This window comes from Lampris incognitus, chromosome 8 (genome assembly GCF_029633865.1).
Source record: "Lampris incognitus isolate fLamInc1 chromosome 8, fLamInc1.hap2, whole genome shotgun sequence".
NCBI lineage: Eukaryota > Metazoa > Chordata > Actinopteri > Lampriformes > Lampridae > Lampris > Lampris incognitus.
Window position 1 is genome coordinate 11811431 of NC_079218.1, and position 15770 is coordinate 11827200.

The 15770-nt window shown below is 42.9% G+C and overlaps 1 protein-coding gene across 1 annotated transcript; it reads right to left on the bottom strand.

Moving 5' to 3' along the window:
* Positions 1 to 835: 835 nt before the first annotated feature.
* ilk (integrin-linked kinase) lies at positions 836 to 14513 on the bottom strand. Its single transcript, XM_056284377.1, has 13 exons — positions 14393 to 14513; positions 12900 to 13129; positions 7074 to 7239; positions 5799 to 5894; positions 5527 to 5623; positions 5307 to 5390; positions 5117 to 5202; positions 4384 to 4493; positions 3570 to 3697; positions 2465 to 2586; positions 2127 to 2226; positions 1521 to 1651; positions 836 to 1416 (listed from the first exon to the last, which is right to left on the bottom strand). Exons 2-13 carry the CDS (start codon positions 12986 to 12988, stop codon positions 1267 to 1269), a joined length of 1359 nt encoding a protein of 452 aa, XP_056140352.1. The 5' UTR covers positions 12989 to 13129; positions 14393 to 14513; the 3' UTR covers positions 836 to 1266.
* Positions 14514 to 15770: the final 1257 nt, after the last annotated feature.

Genomic DNA, 15770 nt, shown 5'->3' on the forward strand with positions numbered 1-15770 from the left:
TTAATCAAATGCAAATCACCTTGAGCTGCATTTCGTGTATGTTTATTACAGATCAGCTATGTCTAACTAGTATACCAATATGTGTTCAAGTTCTGTTTACCTTTCTCAATAGTGAGTTAGCCTAGTTTAAAAAAGGGTAGGATTAGTTCTGTGTTAAAATGGAGTGACCCTATAGGCCTTAAGATTACAATGACCTGATCAGTGTCATCAAATGGTATGTGCCAGACTGACAGTATATGATAGTTTACCAGAATGATACTATGCCTGTCCTGTTTGAAGACTGCTGACCATGTTAAACTATGGAAAATTCTAAGTAGCATCCTCCTTGAAGTGAATTACAAAACCCTTTAGTTGAGACGATCTTAGCAGAGCGATTTTGATGGGACTTGCTATAGTTAGTGTGTTTGATCTCTCATCATACTTGTATGAATAAATATTATTCTACTCCACCAATAAAACCTAATTGAAGACTGAGTTTTCTCCCACAATGGATTGATTCATTGCTCAGTAGATGTTCCTCACCCCCCCCCCCCGCCAAAAATTGGGAGTCTTTAAACATGTATTCACTCCTATACAGAATGGGCCCACATATAAAATCAAACTGAAAATCCCATTATTACTTATTACACATTTCTACAGTGTGCTTGACAACAAAAACGCTGGACCCGTCAGCCTGCTTCAATTTCCATCAAAAAGTTTCGCTCATGGACCATGAAAACATGTGATTATCAAGTGCAAATGGGACGATGATTTGTTAATTTAAATAGGCCAAGAGGGTTAAAAAGGCATGAAGTATGTATCTAGAAATATATGAATACAAATCAGCATGCCAAAATACAAGGAAATGTCATAAATATAAAACATTTATTGCATAGATAATAGTTTAAAAACTGCTTGTAGACCTGTTTCTCTGAATCTGATTTTAGAGCGTCTTTATAAAAACAAATCAATGAATATATCTAAACAACATAAACACCTGTTAAATAAGATTGCCGATGTCTCCGCTATTGAGAGGAAGTTTCAGTTCTTATCAAATAGCACCATATTTTCCACTCAAATTTAAATGATCTGTTGTTATATAGTGGTACTGAAGTGGCTTAAGCAGTGATTTGAGTGGTTTCTCTGACTTTAATAGTATTTACAGTGGCTTGTAGCAGATACACAATTGAAGTGAAGACAAAGTAAGAAAATGAAGACAATGGCTTGTTGGTAGTCTTGGCTTAAAAAAAAAACACACGCTGGCTGGATGAATTGCTGTGGTGGTGTTCACTTGTCTTGCATCTTCTCCAGGATGGGAACGATCATATCAAACTTAGGCCTTTTGGCCGCGTCTTCATTCATGCACAACCTCATCAGCTTACAGATGTGAGGTGAGATTCCCGGAGGAATGGTGGGCCGAAGACCCTCCAGAGCCACCTAAACAGTGGTGGGATAAAACATGTCACTCCATCTGTGCACATACGTGTCACGAGCACACACATGCTCACCCGCATGAACATACAAAACACACACATACTCACCTTCATGCCTATCTCCATTTGTGTGAGGTCGGCGAAGGGGACTTCTCTGGTGACCAGCTCCCACAGTAACACTGAAAAGCTCCACATGTCTGCTGATCTCCTGTTGATGTCCTCTGGTTTCTTCTGCAGCGCTGGGATATTAGGCGGGAATCAGTTAAAAGAAGAAAGGAGGAGCCAAAACATACAGGAATTACACACTGTGTATGCTGCCATGTTGATAATAAGAGCAGCACACAGGATGTGATGGATTTAGCTCTGAACAGCTGGGACTAAATCATACTACGCTGTATGTTTGTCACTGAGCAACAGCATTTTGAATAGTGTTCAGTGATATGTAAAGACTATGGACAGACTAATGTGTAAAGATAGCACACTAGTCTTGAACCATAAAATTCACTAGTGTCACCTGTTCCCTCACTGGTATCATTGCAAACAACAACATCCATTAAAAAGGTTAGCAAATCTAAGATGAAAATGGAAGCAGGAGAATTTCAACCAATATCAAAACAATTCAGTTATAGAAAGATGGACAAAAGTGGAATCATGGGAGAGGGAGCTTGGTAGTGAGAAGGATGAAAACAGAAAATCAACAGAGATGAATAATACCTTCAGGGGCCATCCACGCTGGAGAATACATCCGACCAGGACACTGGAAGGAGAACTTGGCATCCGCCATGCTTATCCTGGCTGTCATGTCTTCATCAATCTGCCAATCAACACATCACTTTGGTAGCAACCCGCCATCACATCGGTCAAACAATCCCAGAAAAAGTATGCTTGATTTGTGAGTTTATGGGTGTGTGTGTTTTTAAATCAAAGGAAATATACAGAAGTAATAGAATTCATCAACCTGCGATTCCCTTATATTTTATCATTCTTATTCCTTCTTACTGATAAGGTCTTGGTGGAATGAAGAGTCCAGAAGCTCTGATACAGCGTCTTACCATGACATGCTTACTGTTGAGGAAAAGCCGTGAAACCATCGGCTCCAGCGTGTGGAGAAAAGCCATGCCGCTGGCAATGTCCAAAGCAAACCGCACCGCTTGGCTCTGATCTACCACCAAAGCTGAGAAAAGAGAGAGAGATGGAGTGAGATAGATAGAGGGAGAGATTCTTGTCTGTCCTATTTGAGGAAATTCATGGCCACATCAAAACAGTTCATCGCATCAGAATACAAGTTCACCTTCATACACACACATATATAGTATACCTCCACGTAATATATACATATATACCAAATACTACATATACCTCCATATTATATATAAATATATATGTGTATATACACACACCTCCATATCATCTACATATACGCCTCCATATCATACGTAGGTACATGCGTTTATTTGTATAGCCCAAAAAAACAAAGTACTCCCGAAATGCTTTACAACCAGTGCAATATATGAAACCCCTATTCTTAGACCATTGACTCAGATGAGGAAAAAACCCACCAGAAAAACATGATCAGGAAACAAGAAAAATGGGAGAAACCATCCATACATACATATATATGGATGTATGTACCATCCATACATATATAGCTCCATATAATAAACACGTACCTCCTTAAAGTTAGACATGGTTACACATGTACTACCATGTAGTGTGTGTATGTGCGTGTATGTGTGTGTGTGTGTGTGTGTGTATATATATATATATATATATATATATATATATATATATATATGCACTACATTTAGCAGGACATAGTCACACAGATACAGAAGAGAAGAGAACGAAAAAGAAAAGGAAAGAAGAGAAGAGAAGGTAAAATAATAAACGGTAGCAGCTACTCCATCTCATCTGTTCTAATAATTCAGTTTTGGGAGGAGGGCTGGGCCATAATTCAACATTATGTGTGAAATCCCCACAGTTAAGATATTTTCTGTATCGCCCAGGACTACTTGGTGGAAGAGGCTCACTCACTCTCATGAATAAACACTCAATTATTTATGTTCATGATATCAAGGCCAGTCTGTGCAGCCGTGGAAATTCATTCAATGCAGATATCATCCACTTCCTACTGTGGGGTCGGGCGACAGAACTCACTGGTGCCTTGGTGCAGAATGGTGTAGAGCGACCCGTATGGCATGTAATGGGTGATGATGATGGGGTGGGGGGACGGAGGGGACGGACAGGCTCCAAGTACAGGCAGAATGTTTGGGTGGGAAAAAATCCTATGGAGAAAAAGAGAGTAGAAGCGAGAAAGGTAGGGACAACATGAGAGAGAGAGAGAGAGAGAGAGAGAGAGAGAGAGAGAGAGAGAGAGAGAGAGAGAGCGATTAATATTGCTGTATAACGTGCGTCCTTCAGTCAGCCAAACTCAATTCATGAAGCACATCTCATACATAAAAATAAAATGCAATGTGCTTTAAATGAGGACAATACACTGACGATAAGTAAGCGTGTGACTGACTTAGCAACGTAAAGACTGGTTACTAGTTTGACCTGTGTGACCAGTATTTAGTTAGTTCACTAAAGTTGTTCTGTAAAAGTGGAAATACAGAGGTGCGAACAAGCTAGTTTTGCCTCACTTCACAACATCCAAAAGAACTACAGCACACTACTACTAGCACACTACTACTAGATATCAGCAACATTAAAAGCACACAAATCTCCTCACTGCAGGAGAGAGGTGGAGTAAGCTCATGTGCCAAATAGCCAATTCATACCTTCTATGCTACAGTTTTAAAGCTTTAGTACACACCGGATTTGGATGCTCTGCATACTTTTTATTAGTAAGCTGCACACATGAGTAAACTGTACATAAAACATCCAATACTGAGTCATACGGCGTGCCTCTGAACACTCGTAATGATGGAGTCGTAATGTAATTTTGTAAGAGTGATGCTTGGAAATGTACCTGAGTTTAGGATGCTCCTCGTTGAAGTCTCTGCTCTTCCTGGTGCTCCAGTCTCTCACCTGCAACACCTTCACTATAATCTCATCCCCCTGCCAGCGACCCTGCCATAACTACACAGAGAACACACAGAAAACGCACAAGAGGAAGGAAGTAAGCGAGGAGAAGGTTGTGGCCAACATACAGTACAGTGGTTGCCATGTTATGGAACAGATTAATGGATATGGATGATAATAGATTATCCAAAAGAATATTCAAATGGGATAAAGAATGGAACGGGCCTCGCATAGCGGACATGTATACATGAGAAAGATGATGTATTGTAGTTTATTATTCATATTTTGTAAAGGAGTCTTGCAATTCAGTATGGGATGGGTGACTGCTGGCCTTTGAGTGACAGCTACAAGCAAGAGTTGGATGGTAAGGGTGGGCGGGGCTTCATATTTAGACGATTTGATCTGATTGTCTGTATGTAAACGAGTGGGTCTGATGACATCATGAGTATCAGGAAAAAAAGATGGCCTGAAGCTGAGGAGGGGGGAGCTCTTTAAAAGGAGAAAAACTGAATTCTACCTTTTAAAGAGACAGTACAAAATGTATGACGATTAAAGTAATATGTGATATTAGAAAATAATTGTGTTTCAACTTTGTTCTGACTGAATAAATTGTGCATTCATTCACTCATACAGCATGTAGTGGAAAAAGTGGACTAGTGAAAGAGACGCAGACGTCTTACCTCTCCAGAGTGGTTCTCATTGATTTTGGCCAGGAGTGACAGCTGCTTGTAGTCGATACCAGCCTGCTTGTTCAGAGTGCCGTTACCTGGAAGAGCAAAAAACAAGACCGGTTGGTGAAGAGAAATTGATTAGATTTTATTTTTGTTTCTTTCCCCTATTGAGTGTGTTGTTGTAGAGTGTGTTACTCACGGGGCCGTGTACGCATGGTGCCCTTCCAGAAGGTTTCTTTGTAGGGGACTTTGGTCAAACTTTGGCCCTGTTTCTCTGCCTTCTCTGAGATAGGAGAGACAAACAGAGGTGACTGGTAAACACCGGCTCGTAACCCTTCGCCTTGTACTGGGATGAAAAGAGGAGAAAATCCAAAAAACAAGATGAACATCTGATTTCCATATGGTATGTATCGTCTAACCTTCAAGCAACTGGCGAAGATGGGGCTTGGCTTTATCCAGAGGTGTCTGTCCATATCTATTACAAACACACACCTGGGCACCGCTGGCCACGAGATCCTAAGGACGACAACGTGGAGTGAGTAGAATGCGTTGCATTTAACCTGATAATAAACGGTCAAATAAATAACCTTTGATAAAATGTATTTTGGACGTCTGTACTGTAGATACTGCTTCCCCCCACCAGATGGCGATTTTTGTGACAAACATCCATCCGACTGGGAGTGCATCATACCTCTGCCACTTGGTCCTGTCCCCAGAAGCAGGCGTAGTGAAGCGGGGTGTTTCCATGCTCGTTGACGGTATTGGGATCTGCTTTGCACTGGATAAGCTGCAGTTAAATGAGATTTATCACAAAGGTATGTATGCTGATAACATACACAAGACTTAAATCAGAGGGCGTCCGGGTGGCGTGGCGGTCTATTCCGCTGCCTACCAACACAGGGACCACCGGTTTGAATCCCCGTGTTACCTCCAGCTTGGTCGGGCATCCCTACAGAGACAATTGGCTGTGTCTGCGGGTGGGAAGCCAGATGTGGGTATGTGTCCTGATCACTGCACTAGCGCCTCCCCTGGTCGGTCGGGGCACCTGTTCGGGGGCAGGGGGAACTGGAGGGAATAGCGTGAGCCTCCCATGCGCCACGTCCCCCTGGTGAAACTCCTCACTGTCAGGTGAAAAGAAGTGGCTGGCGACTCCACATGTATCTGAGGAGAAATGTGGTAGTCTGCAGCCCTCCCCGGATCGGCAGAGGGGGTGGAGCAGCGACCAGGACGGCTCGTAGAGTGGGGTAATTGGCCAAGTAGAATTGGGGGGGGGAAAGGGGGAACCCCCCCCCCTCAAAAAAAAAAGACAAATCAGAAAAACAGAGTATTTATAGCGCATATCCGGCCTCTTGTTTATAGACTTGCCTCTGTGTGTGTGTGTGTGTGTGTGTGTGTGTGTGTGTGTGTGTGTGTTCGTGTTCAACTATATTATGAGGACCAATTTGAGTTTTTATCCAGAAGAGTGAGGACTAAGTTTTTGGAACGTGAGGGTATTTTGGTTGCTCCTCACCTCTTCAAGGGTCTATTTTAGGGTTTGGACTTGGGTTTAGGGTCTTGGGTTAAGGTCAGAATTAGGATTAGTTTCAGATTTGGGATGAAAACAGTTCAACACAATGGGCTCGGAGAGGAAAGGATGGTATATACCCGACCAGATCTGGTCGGCACCAGTCGGAACACTAGAGGAGTTTCTCACATCCGCTGGGCCAGACTGGGCATGTTATAATGGAGGGTTAGGTTCGGGTTAATGACAGGTCCAGGTGGTTTTCTGAGATGGGATAGATCCCCGCAAGACAGAGGAGAGAAATATTAAGTTGAGAGCAAGTGTTTAAGTTAGGAATGTAGCGCTGTGATGGTTAAGGTCAGAGTTTGGGGGCCAGGGAATGACTGTGGTCAATGAGGGTCCTCACACCAAGTGTAGAAAAAGAAATCTGTGTGTGTGTGTGTGTGTGTGTGCGCGCACATGTACCTTAGCCACAATGTCTCTGTGTCCATGGTTGGCAGCGAGGTGTAGCGGGGTGTCATCTCCCCGGTTCATCACGTTGATGCGAGCGCCTCTCATGATGAGCATGTCGACAACACCGCTCCTTCCTTCCCTGCAGGCCCAGTGTAGCGGGCTGAAGCCGTGGTCATCACTACAGGACCAGGAGACAGACAGACAACGCCAGACCTCCGAATCAGTCAACGGCATCATGGAAAATACAACAGTAAAATGTAAGAATGACAACGTTCACTGTCATTCTTATATTTTTCATATTCAATACTGCATACTGTCACTCACACTGTAATAATTTAACTTATGTCCATATGTCCTCTGCAGTATCGCTATGGATAGATGTATTTATCACTTAAATTATGTGCAATATACAATAACTGCGCGTTTGTATATTCCATGTATTTTTTTGGGCTTTATATTCCTGCTATTGTGTGTATTTTTGATATTGTGTGTCTTTGGATTGGATTATATGATCTGTAATGATACTTTAATTTCCCTCAGGCTGAATAAAGTATCTATCTATCTATCTATCTATCTATCTATCTATCTATCTATCTATCTATCTATCTATCTATCTATCTATCTATCTATCTATCTGTCTGTCTGTCTGTCTGTCTGTCTGTCTGTCTGTCTGTCTGTCTGTCTATCTATCTATCTATCTATCTATCTATCTATCTATCTATCTATCTATCTATCTATCTATCTATCTATCTATCTATCTATCTATATCCATCCATCTATCCATCCATCCATATGAGGGACGTTATTTGGAGTAACACAGATGAAAACTTCCTCAGTTCAGAGTTGAAAAACCTCTATTGCTGGGCTCTAACACAGTCAGATGGGGGGGACATTGTTTAAGCTTTCAAAAGTCATGATATATATATTCTTTCATTCATCTTCAGCCGCCTCTCCAGGGTCAGGTCATGTTGGCAGCAAGCTAAGTAGAGCACTCCAGATGTCCCTCTCCCCAGCAACGCCCTCCAGCTCCTCCTGGGAGATCCCAAGGCGTTCCCAGGCCAGATTGGACATGTGGTCCCTCCAACGCGTTCTGGGTCTACCCCAGGGTATCCACCCAGTTGGCCGTGCCCGGAAAACCTCCAAAGGAAGGCGCCCAGGAGGCATCCTAATCAGACGCTCAAACCACCTCAACTGGCTGCTTTCGACGCGAAGGAGCAGCGGCTCTACTCCGAGCTCCCTCCGGATGTCTGAGCTCCTCACCCTATCTCTAAGGCTGAGCCCAGACATCCTACGGAGGAAACTCATTTCAGCCACTTGTAACCGCGATCTCACCCTTTCAGTCACTACCCAAAGCTCATGACCATATACGTATATATATATATATATGTATATATATGTGTGTGTGTGTGTGTGTGTGTGTGTGTGTGTGTGTGTGTATACATATATATATACACACATACATATAAACCCTCACTCAACGGTAGGGAAAGTGCTTAACAAACAAGGAGCAAAATAATCCAGTGACTCAAGTAATTCTTTAATAGACAGTACAAGCCTGTTTCATGCTATTATACACCACAGAATAGAGATCCCACTCTAGAATAGAGATCTCTGTTCTGTGATATGCACAGCTATGTGCATGATATATGTCACAACTGTTGATTGCATATAGCATGAAACAGGCTTGTACTGTCTATTAAAGAATTACTTGAGTCACTGGATTTTTTATATATATATATATATATATATATACACACACACACATATATATATATATATAATGTATATAGAAATCTTTTGAAAACGAGAGGCTCACAGTACTTTCACCTGTATCATTTATTTTTCCAATTTTCATTTATGTGACATAAACAATACAAATGAGGATGTAAACAATGCATAGAACAGGGGAGGGTATAGAAACAAGACCAGCGCGATAAAAATATGTGCAAGAAAAGAACGAAACGAGACAAAAAGAAACACCGAACTTCAGCCCTACAGGTTAAGATATGAGAATGAATGTGACCGAGAATGTGCTTGTGTTTATATGAGGGAAACGTTTATGGGCTCCGTCGAAAGTCTGTGTGTGTGTGTGTAACTGCATGTTCTGTGTGTATGTCTACGTGGTTGTGCATATTTTATTTAGGGCTGGGGACAGAGGAAGATGCAGGAGACAGGAAGAAATGGAAACGGCTGATCCGCTGTGGCGACCCCTAACGGGAACAGCCGAAAGTAGTAGTAGTAGTAGTATTTGTGGGGTGGGGTTGTGGGGTGTGTCGGAGCCCCCCGGTGTAGTGTTTGCAGAAGTCTTGAGCGCCGGTGTCCCCCGCGTCACAGATCTTCATTTTCTATGTTCATTCAGAATGTGTTGAACACGTGCAGACTCGAACCTGATTTCGAAATACTTTCTGCAGCTGACTCATCCCAAACATCTGTAAACTTCCACTACGTGAAATTACAAACCAAGGAAGTTGCAGCTATAGCAACCTGGAATGACGCTGACGGTGCCAAAGGGAAATAAATGTATGTGTTAAGAGTGGTGCAGATGTGTTGTGTGTACAGGCAGTGGTGGGGCTGGCAGGCGTTTCAGTCAGCATGGCGGCAGTGTTGGGACAGTCAGTCTGGGTCAGACACCTGAGACCCCCACAGTTTCAGTTTCACTTTACAACTATGCGTAGTTCTCTCTCTGACGCACACACACACACACATACACACACACACACACACACACATCCTCCCACCTCTTCCTTTCCATCTTTATTTAGCCATAAGCGCATACTTTCGTGCTCTTCCCACCACCTTACCTTCATCAGACTACCGAGGCAGCGTTACACGTCTGGCTCGTCTCCTAACTAATGCTGTCTGATATGGAAAACCGCATTACCTTCATAATCACAGCGAATTTTACACCCGCCGTTCCCAAACCCTAAGCCACAAATTCTCATTGCCTGTCGAAAAGTAAGATAATTAAGAATCCTGTCGTTATTGTTCATCAATACAATATTCCCCTGTTCAGTCTGTGGACATGTCCAACTAATGATGAGATGAAACTGAACAAGGCGTGTCACTATTAAACATCATGTTAGGGATATTGTGGACTACAGTTAAATCCCTGTCAACAAATGAAAACCACTACTTCACACAATATCGATATATATATATATATATATATATATATATATATATATATATATATATATATATATATATATATATATATATATAAAATGTGTGAGGGAGCATTATTTAAATACTAGGTTTTTTTTCAGGAGATTTAAAACTCTAATTTGCTGTTTTGATATGTCTGACTTCTGTTTTGATATAACTGACTATTGTTTTGATATGTCTGATTGCTGTTTTGATATGACCGACTGCGTTTGAAATAACTGACTGCGTTTGAAATAACTGACTTCTGCTTTGCTATAACTGACTGCTGATATATATTGCGCTTTTACTTCAACACTGGTTTTGCTCTTAGATGCTTGTTTAGAGAGAAGATGCACTTATGACCTCTGATGACTAGTAGTTCTCCTGATTTCCTACATTAAATGCACTTATTGTAAGTCGCTTTGGATAAAAGCGCCGGCTAAATGACAGTAATGTAATAAATATATAAATATATAAAACAACATCTGCTTACATAGGCAACAACACCACGTTTAAGAATCCAGCTGAGGTTCATCACGTTGAACTGTGTGGTAATGAATGTAAAGTATAATATCAAACCAAATCTAGTTTTTAAAATAATACTCCCTCAAATATTTCACACCTCAGGTAACCAATTCTCGTCATCATTAACTGACACAATAACATTGTGTTATTGCGATATCACAACACCCGAATTTCACCCCAATATAATCCTGATACAACACTGATACAATAGCGATATAATACCGATACAATACCAATACAATCCTGATACAATACTGCAGGAAGACGATAAATGATAATGCTGCATAAGGTGGGGACGTCTGTGGCAGACCTGTCACCTACACGCCAACCTCCACCCGCAAAGCAGCTGCTGGTGTTTTTCGCAGTCCTTCACCAAGACCCACCCCAAAACACTAACACACACACACACACACACAGGTGGTCCGACACATGAGGTGGTTTTGGTCTCATTCAGGCACGTTTTACCCTGTTAGGTCTCACTGCCTTCACATCCTCATACGTATGAGCGGATGAGCGGATGGATAGATGAAAAGCTGAAAACATGAACAGGCCAGCTTTTCTCCCAGCAACCACAACAGCTATAAAAAGTTCAGAGAAGGAAAAGACGACGACTCAGGAATGACAGAGAGAGAAAAAACGGAGGAATCCTCAGCCACACATCATCTCTTTTCCCCTCTCACTCCTTTCTTCACCCCCCCCCGTCTCTCCCCCTCTCACTCCCGTCTTCTACTCTCTCTCTCTTATCTCTCTGTCAGTCTCTCTCTCTCTCTCTCTGTGCCTCTGGGAGAGCTGTGGTATGGCAGCTATTTTGGTCTCAGTGGTCGCATTCTTCAACCTCAAACTACAATGTGACCTGAAAACTGCAGAAGAAGAAAAGCATTTCAGTATCAACCCAAGCAACAAACGCTACTACGGCCGCGTCCCTCTTAACCGACATTAGTGAACGCTCATTTCTCACTGACAAATTAAAAACACAACATTTAAGTGAAACCGATCCACGGGGCAGTAAAAGTGGGAGACCAGACCAGTGGGACATAATGACCGGTCTGCTCTGGTCTGCTCTGGTCTCTCATGTGTTTATGTGGGACTCTGTCAGAGACCGCCAGCCGGCCCTGTATGGAGCTGAACAGAGGAAATGGCCTCGACGTCACAAACATCAACAGTGTGTTCATATATGGCCCGGCCCCGAGAGAGAAATAACCAAAGTCTGTAGTTTGGCGAGCCGCGCTTTCTCGCTGTCTGAGATACGGATCTACAGCAAAGCTGGGCGACTTCCAAATATAAACACATATAGTATTTATATTTATACGGTTTACAACATACGACTCTTCTTCAGTGACCGTGGAGATCTCTCTCTCTGCTCTCCCATGCCTTCGTGGTCGCTCAAATTATAGTGGAACTGAATGTCATTTATTCCAGTAGAGAAACACCTTCTCACCCCTACCGCACACACACACACACACACACTAATCCTAATCCTGAATCCAAACTCATATCCTATCCCTAAAAAAATAGACCCTTTTAAGAAGCGAGGACCGGCCACAGAGTTACTCACTTTGCAAAAATGTTCTCAAAAACTCAAATGGATCCTCCCAAATATGGCTGAGTAAGAAATCATGCACACGCATGCACACACACAAATGAGATAACACACAACGGCACCCCCCCTTCTCCGTATTCTATTTATGGGGATGACATCAGAGCGAGAGAGAGAGAGAGAGAAAAAAAGCACAACTGGATTAGAATTAGTGAAGAAGTCTGGAGTTGAATCTTGAGTATGCGGGGAGCACACAATATGGAAACTATTTGTCCACTTCCACTGTGCCAGCTATCCCTCTCTCTCTCTACACACACACAGACACACACACGCACACACACACGCACGCACACAGAACTCCCAGCCTCCAGCCTACCATACCAAATGTGGTACGATAGCTCACGACAACTCCCATCCTTGCAGACGGAAAAGCAGACTCACTGGATCTTTACGCACATCGGCACGCTCGTATTGCACTGCTGGACTAACATCCTCAATTGGGCCGGCCTTAAGAAACTGATGAGGGGTTCCAGCTCTCCTACTATCACCACCGCTTCAGAGCTGCCGCTCCTCCTTAATAAAGCACAGTGCGTGTGTGCGTGTGTGCGTGTGCGTGTGGTGTGTGCGCTCACCCCAAGTTAAGGTCGTTTTCTGTGTTGTCTAACCAGAGACGGACGGCCACCGAGTTGCCCTCTCGGCATTGCGTGAAGATGTCGTCCATGGCATCAGGTAATGTAACGGCTCTAGTAAATTACCCAATTACCCCTCCTGAGTGAGTTTTCCTTTTTTTTAATATATATATAGTATATATATATATATCTCTCTCTTTGACCACTCCCAAGTCTTCTCCGAGCCGAGCAACCTTAAAAAAAAAAGCAGAAAAGTCAGCTTCCTTATTAACTGCAGGTTATGAAGTAATAAGGACTACTAGAGCAGTGGTTCTTAACCTTTTTGGGGTCCTGGACCCCCTGCGTATTTTTGATCTACCCTGAGGACCCCTCCACCTGATCTTGGGGGAGGGGGGTTGCAATTTGATAGAAACAGTAGAAACTGCATTTTAAATTGCATTATAGCATTTATTCACTCTTTGGGGCAAAAATAAGAGCTTTCAGTTGTAACTTAGATATAGTTAACAAAACAGAATTCTTATGCAGTAACTTTCAGATATATGTAACAAAACAGAATATGTATTCAGTAACTTTCAGATATATGTAACAACAGAATTTTTATGCAGTAACTTTTAACAATGCAAACGGGAGTGAGATCTCTTATTAAAATTCAATAAATTACACTTGTGAAACAGATGTAATTAGAGAAAAAAGTCCTGTTACCCTTTATAGTTTAGGTAGATAAAGGTCTCAGTCACATTTGAGTAAAATAATCCTATTTCTATAAATGTCATAGGATCTTTTTTTTAAAGATATTTTATTTTCACTGACCCCTTGCAATTACACCACGGACCACTAGGGGTCCGCGGACCCCCGGTTGAGAAACGCTGTACTGGAGCGACCTGGTGCGTTTTGGGTAAAATTTAGAGCAGCGTCGTTCCAGCACCTTGGCTGTGGCAACTTACTATATAATATAATATAATATAATATAATATAATACCCGTCATAAGAGGCAAGGCGAGGTTATCTGTGGTCTAAAAAGACAATCTAGCCCCGCGTCTCCTATTCGTTGTCTCCTTACGACACAAATAAACTATTAGGATGAGTTGAACGGAGAGAGGTAAGATTAATGGAAAATCCAACGACATAAAAAGATTAAACGCGTGAGACAGAGAACGACCAGAACCCGCTAAAGCACAGAGGGTCCAACTTTACAACGAACGTTACGAAAACCGGCTTTTTGCTGGTCTTTCGCGGTTCTGACCCGCATAGTAGGAAAGCCGCTTCTTCAAGTCATCCATCCATTCATGAATCCCAAGTCCGCGCGGGCCAGCCCCGCGCGCCGGAGTTACTCTCCTACGCTCGCCGGGAGGGAGAGCGAGAGAGGGGGGGGGGGAGGAGGAGGGGGGAGGCCTTCCCGTCTCAGCCCCGAAAACCGCGCTCTCCGCCCGTCCTTCTCCGCCCGACCCCCCCAACAACAGCCGAGAAAGTAAGACGAAGTGGATCTGCCGACTTACCGGATCCGTCTTCTGCCCCGGTCTCCGGCGGTGAAACGGCGCGCGGGTCGGCACTTCCCGGTGGCTCTCCCCCGTCTGCGGGTCCCGTCCGCTCGCTGCCCTGCCGGGAGTCCACGCCCCGCTCCGCCTGCTGGACGCACATCAGTACTGACGACCGGGGTGTGGGGGGGGGGGGAGAGCTACCGGTGTTCGGCGGCGGCAACGGAACACCGCCATCTGCTGGACTCGGTGGGTAACTACAGCCGCCCCCCCCCGGCGATTTAACCGCGCCCTTCTTCAGAATCGCAGTCAACTTTATCGGCCGAGCGTGCTCATGCGCACGAGGAATTTGACTCCGCTTCCAGTACCTACGCGTCATCCCTCACTAAGCAAACAAGCAAAAGCAATAACTGGAATAATAAACAGAAGAGTCGGAGGTAAGCATGCGCAACAGGTATGTCACAACTATACAGAGTTTCGTTATGGCTGAATAATGTATAACTTATTGTGCTTTTATATTGTATTATATACTAATATTATATCATCCTAAAATACATACTATATATTTATCTATTATATAATTATTACTACTTGTGTGTCAGAATTATGAAAATAACATTATTTTGCAACAGTGTACAGCGGTTGTATATGTATGTACAGTTGCACATCTGGTGGAAAGAGGTGGTGCACATCGTAGATATGCGGGTGAGACATCTTGACCAGAAGTGGCTGTTTGCAAAGTGTCGTGTTTGAATAATAAGTGTCCATTATTGCACCATGCTGTTAAGTGTTCACGAGAGAGGTGGCCCGTGGGGGGAAAAACTGCTCCTGTGTCTGGTGGTTTTGGGGCACATTGCTGTGCAGGGTTTACCAGAGGGTCAGAGTTGACACAGACTGACCTGGATGTGGGGGTCTGTGCTGATTCTGCCCCCCCTTCCCGTTTCTGGGTTCTACTAACCTTGGTTAAAAAAAGAAGTGATAATAAATAATAATTTTGACAATAGTATTACTGTTGTTGTAATTATTACTATAATAAACTAAGATTTTTTGTTTGCATCCCTTAATTCCCCTACTCTTCCACCAGGGCGAAGGCTGCAGGTCTTCTTGCTTTTTCGAACTGAGATCTCTGAAACGTGTGAGCTTGATAAATAACTAACAGCTGACAACACAAAGTTTCTGCATCTTAATATTTTTCCACGTACATTATGTAGTATTAGTACCTTATAAAAGTACGATAGCGTGGTGTAATAAAGTATATTGGTAAATATCTGATATATTAGTATACAGCTACATTAGTAATAATAATTTGTTGGTATAATAGTATGTAGCTAGATTAATATGTTCATAGTATACTAATATAGTATTAGTATATATTACTCTATTTGTATATATTTATTAG

Excerpts from the sequence above, each read along its gene's own strand:
- ilk (XM_056284377.1), bottom strand. The coding sequence starts at position 12,988 with ATGGACGACATCTTCACGCAATGCCGAGAGGGCAACTCGGTGGCCGTC. Across the intron at positions 2,227-2,464 it reads TCAACAGTAAGCATGTCATG|ATTGATGAAGACATGACAGC; the intron begins GTAAGACGCTGT and ends GTTGATTGGCAG. Across the intron at positions 1,652-2,126 it reads AGCGTGGATGGCCCCTGAAG|CGCTGCAGAAGAAACCAGAG; the intron begins GTATTATTCATC and ends CTAATATCCCAG.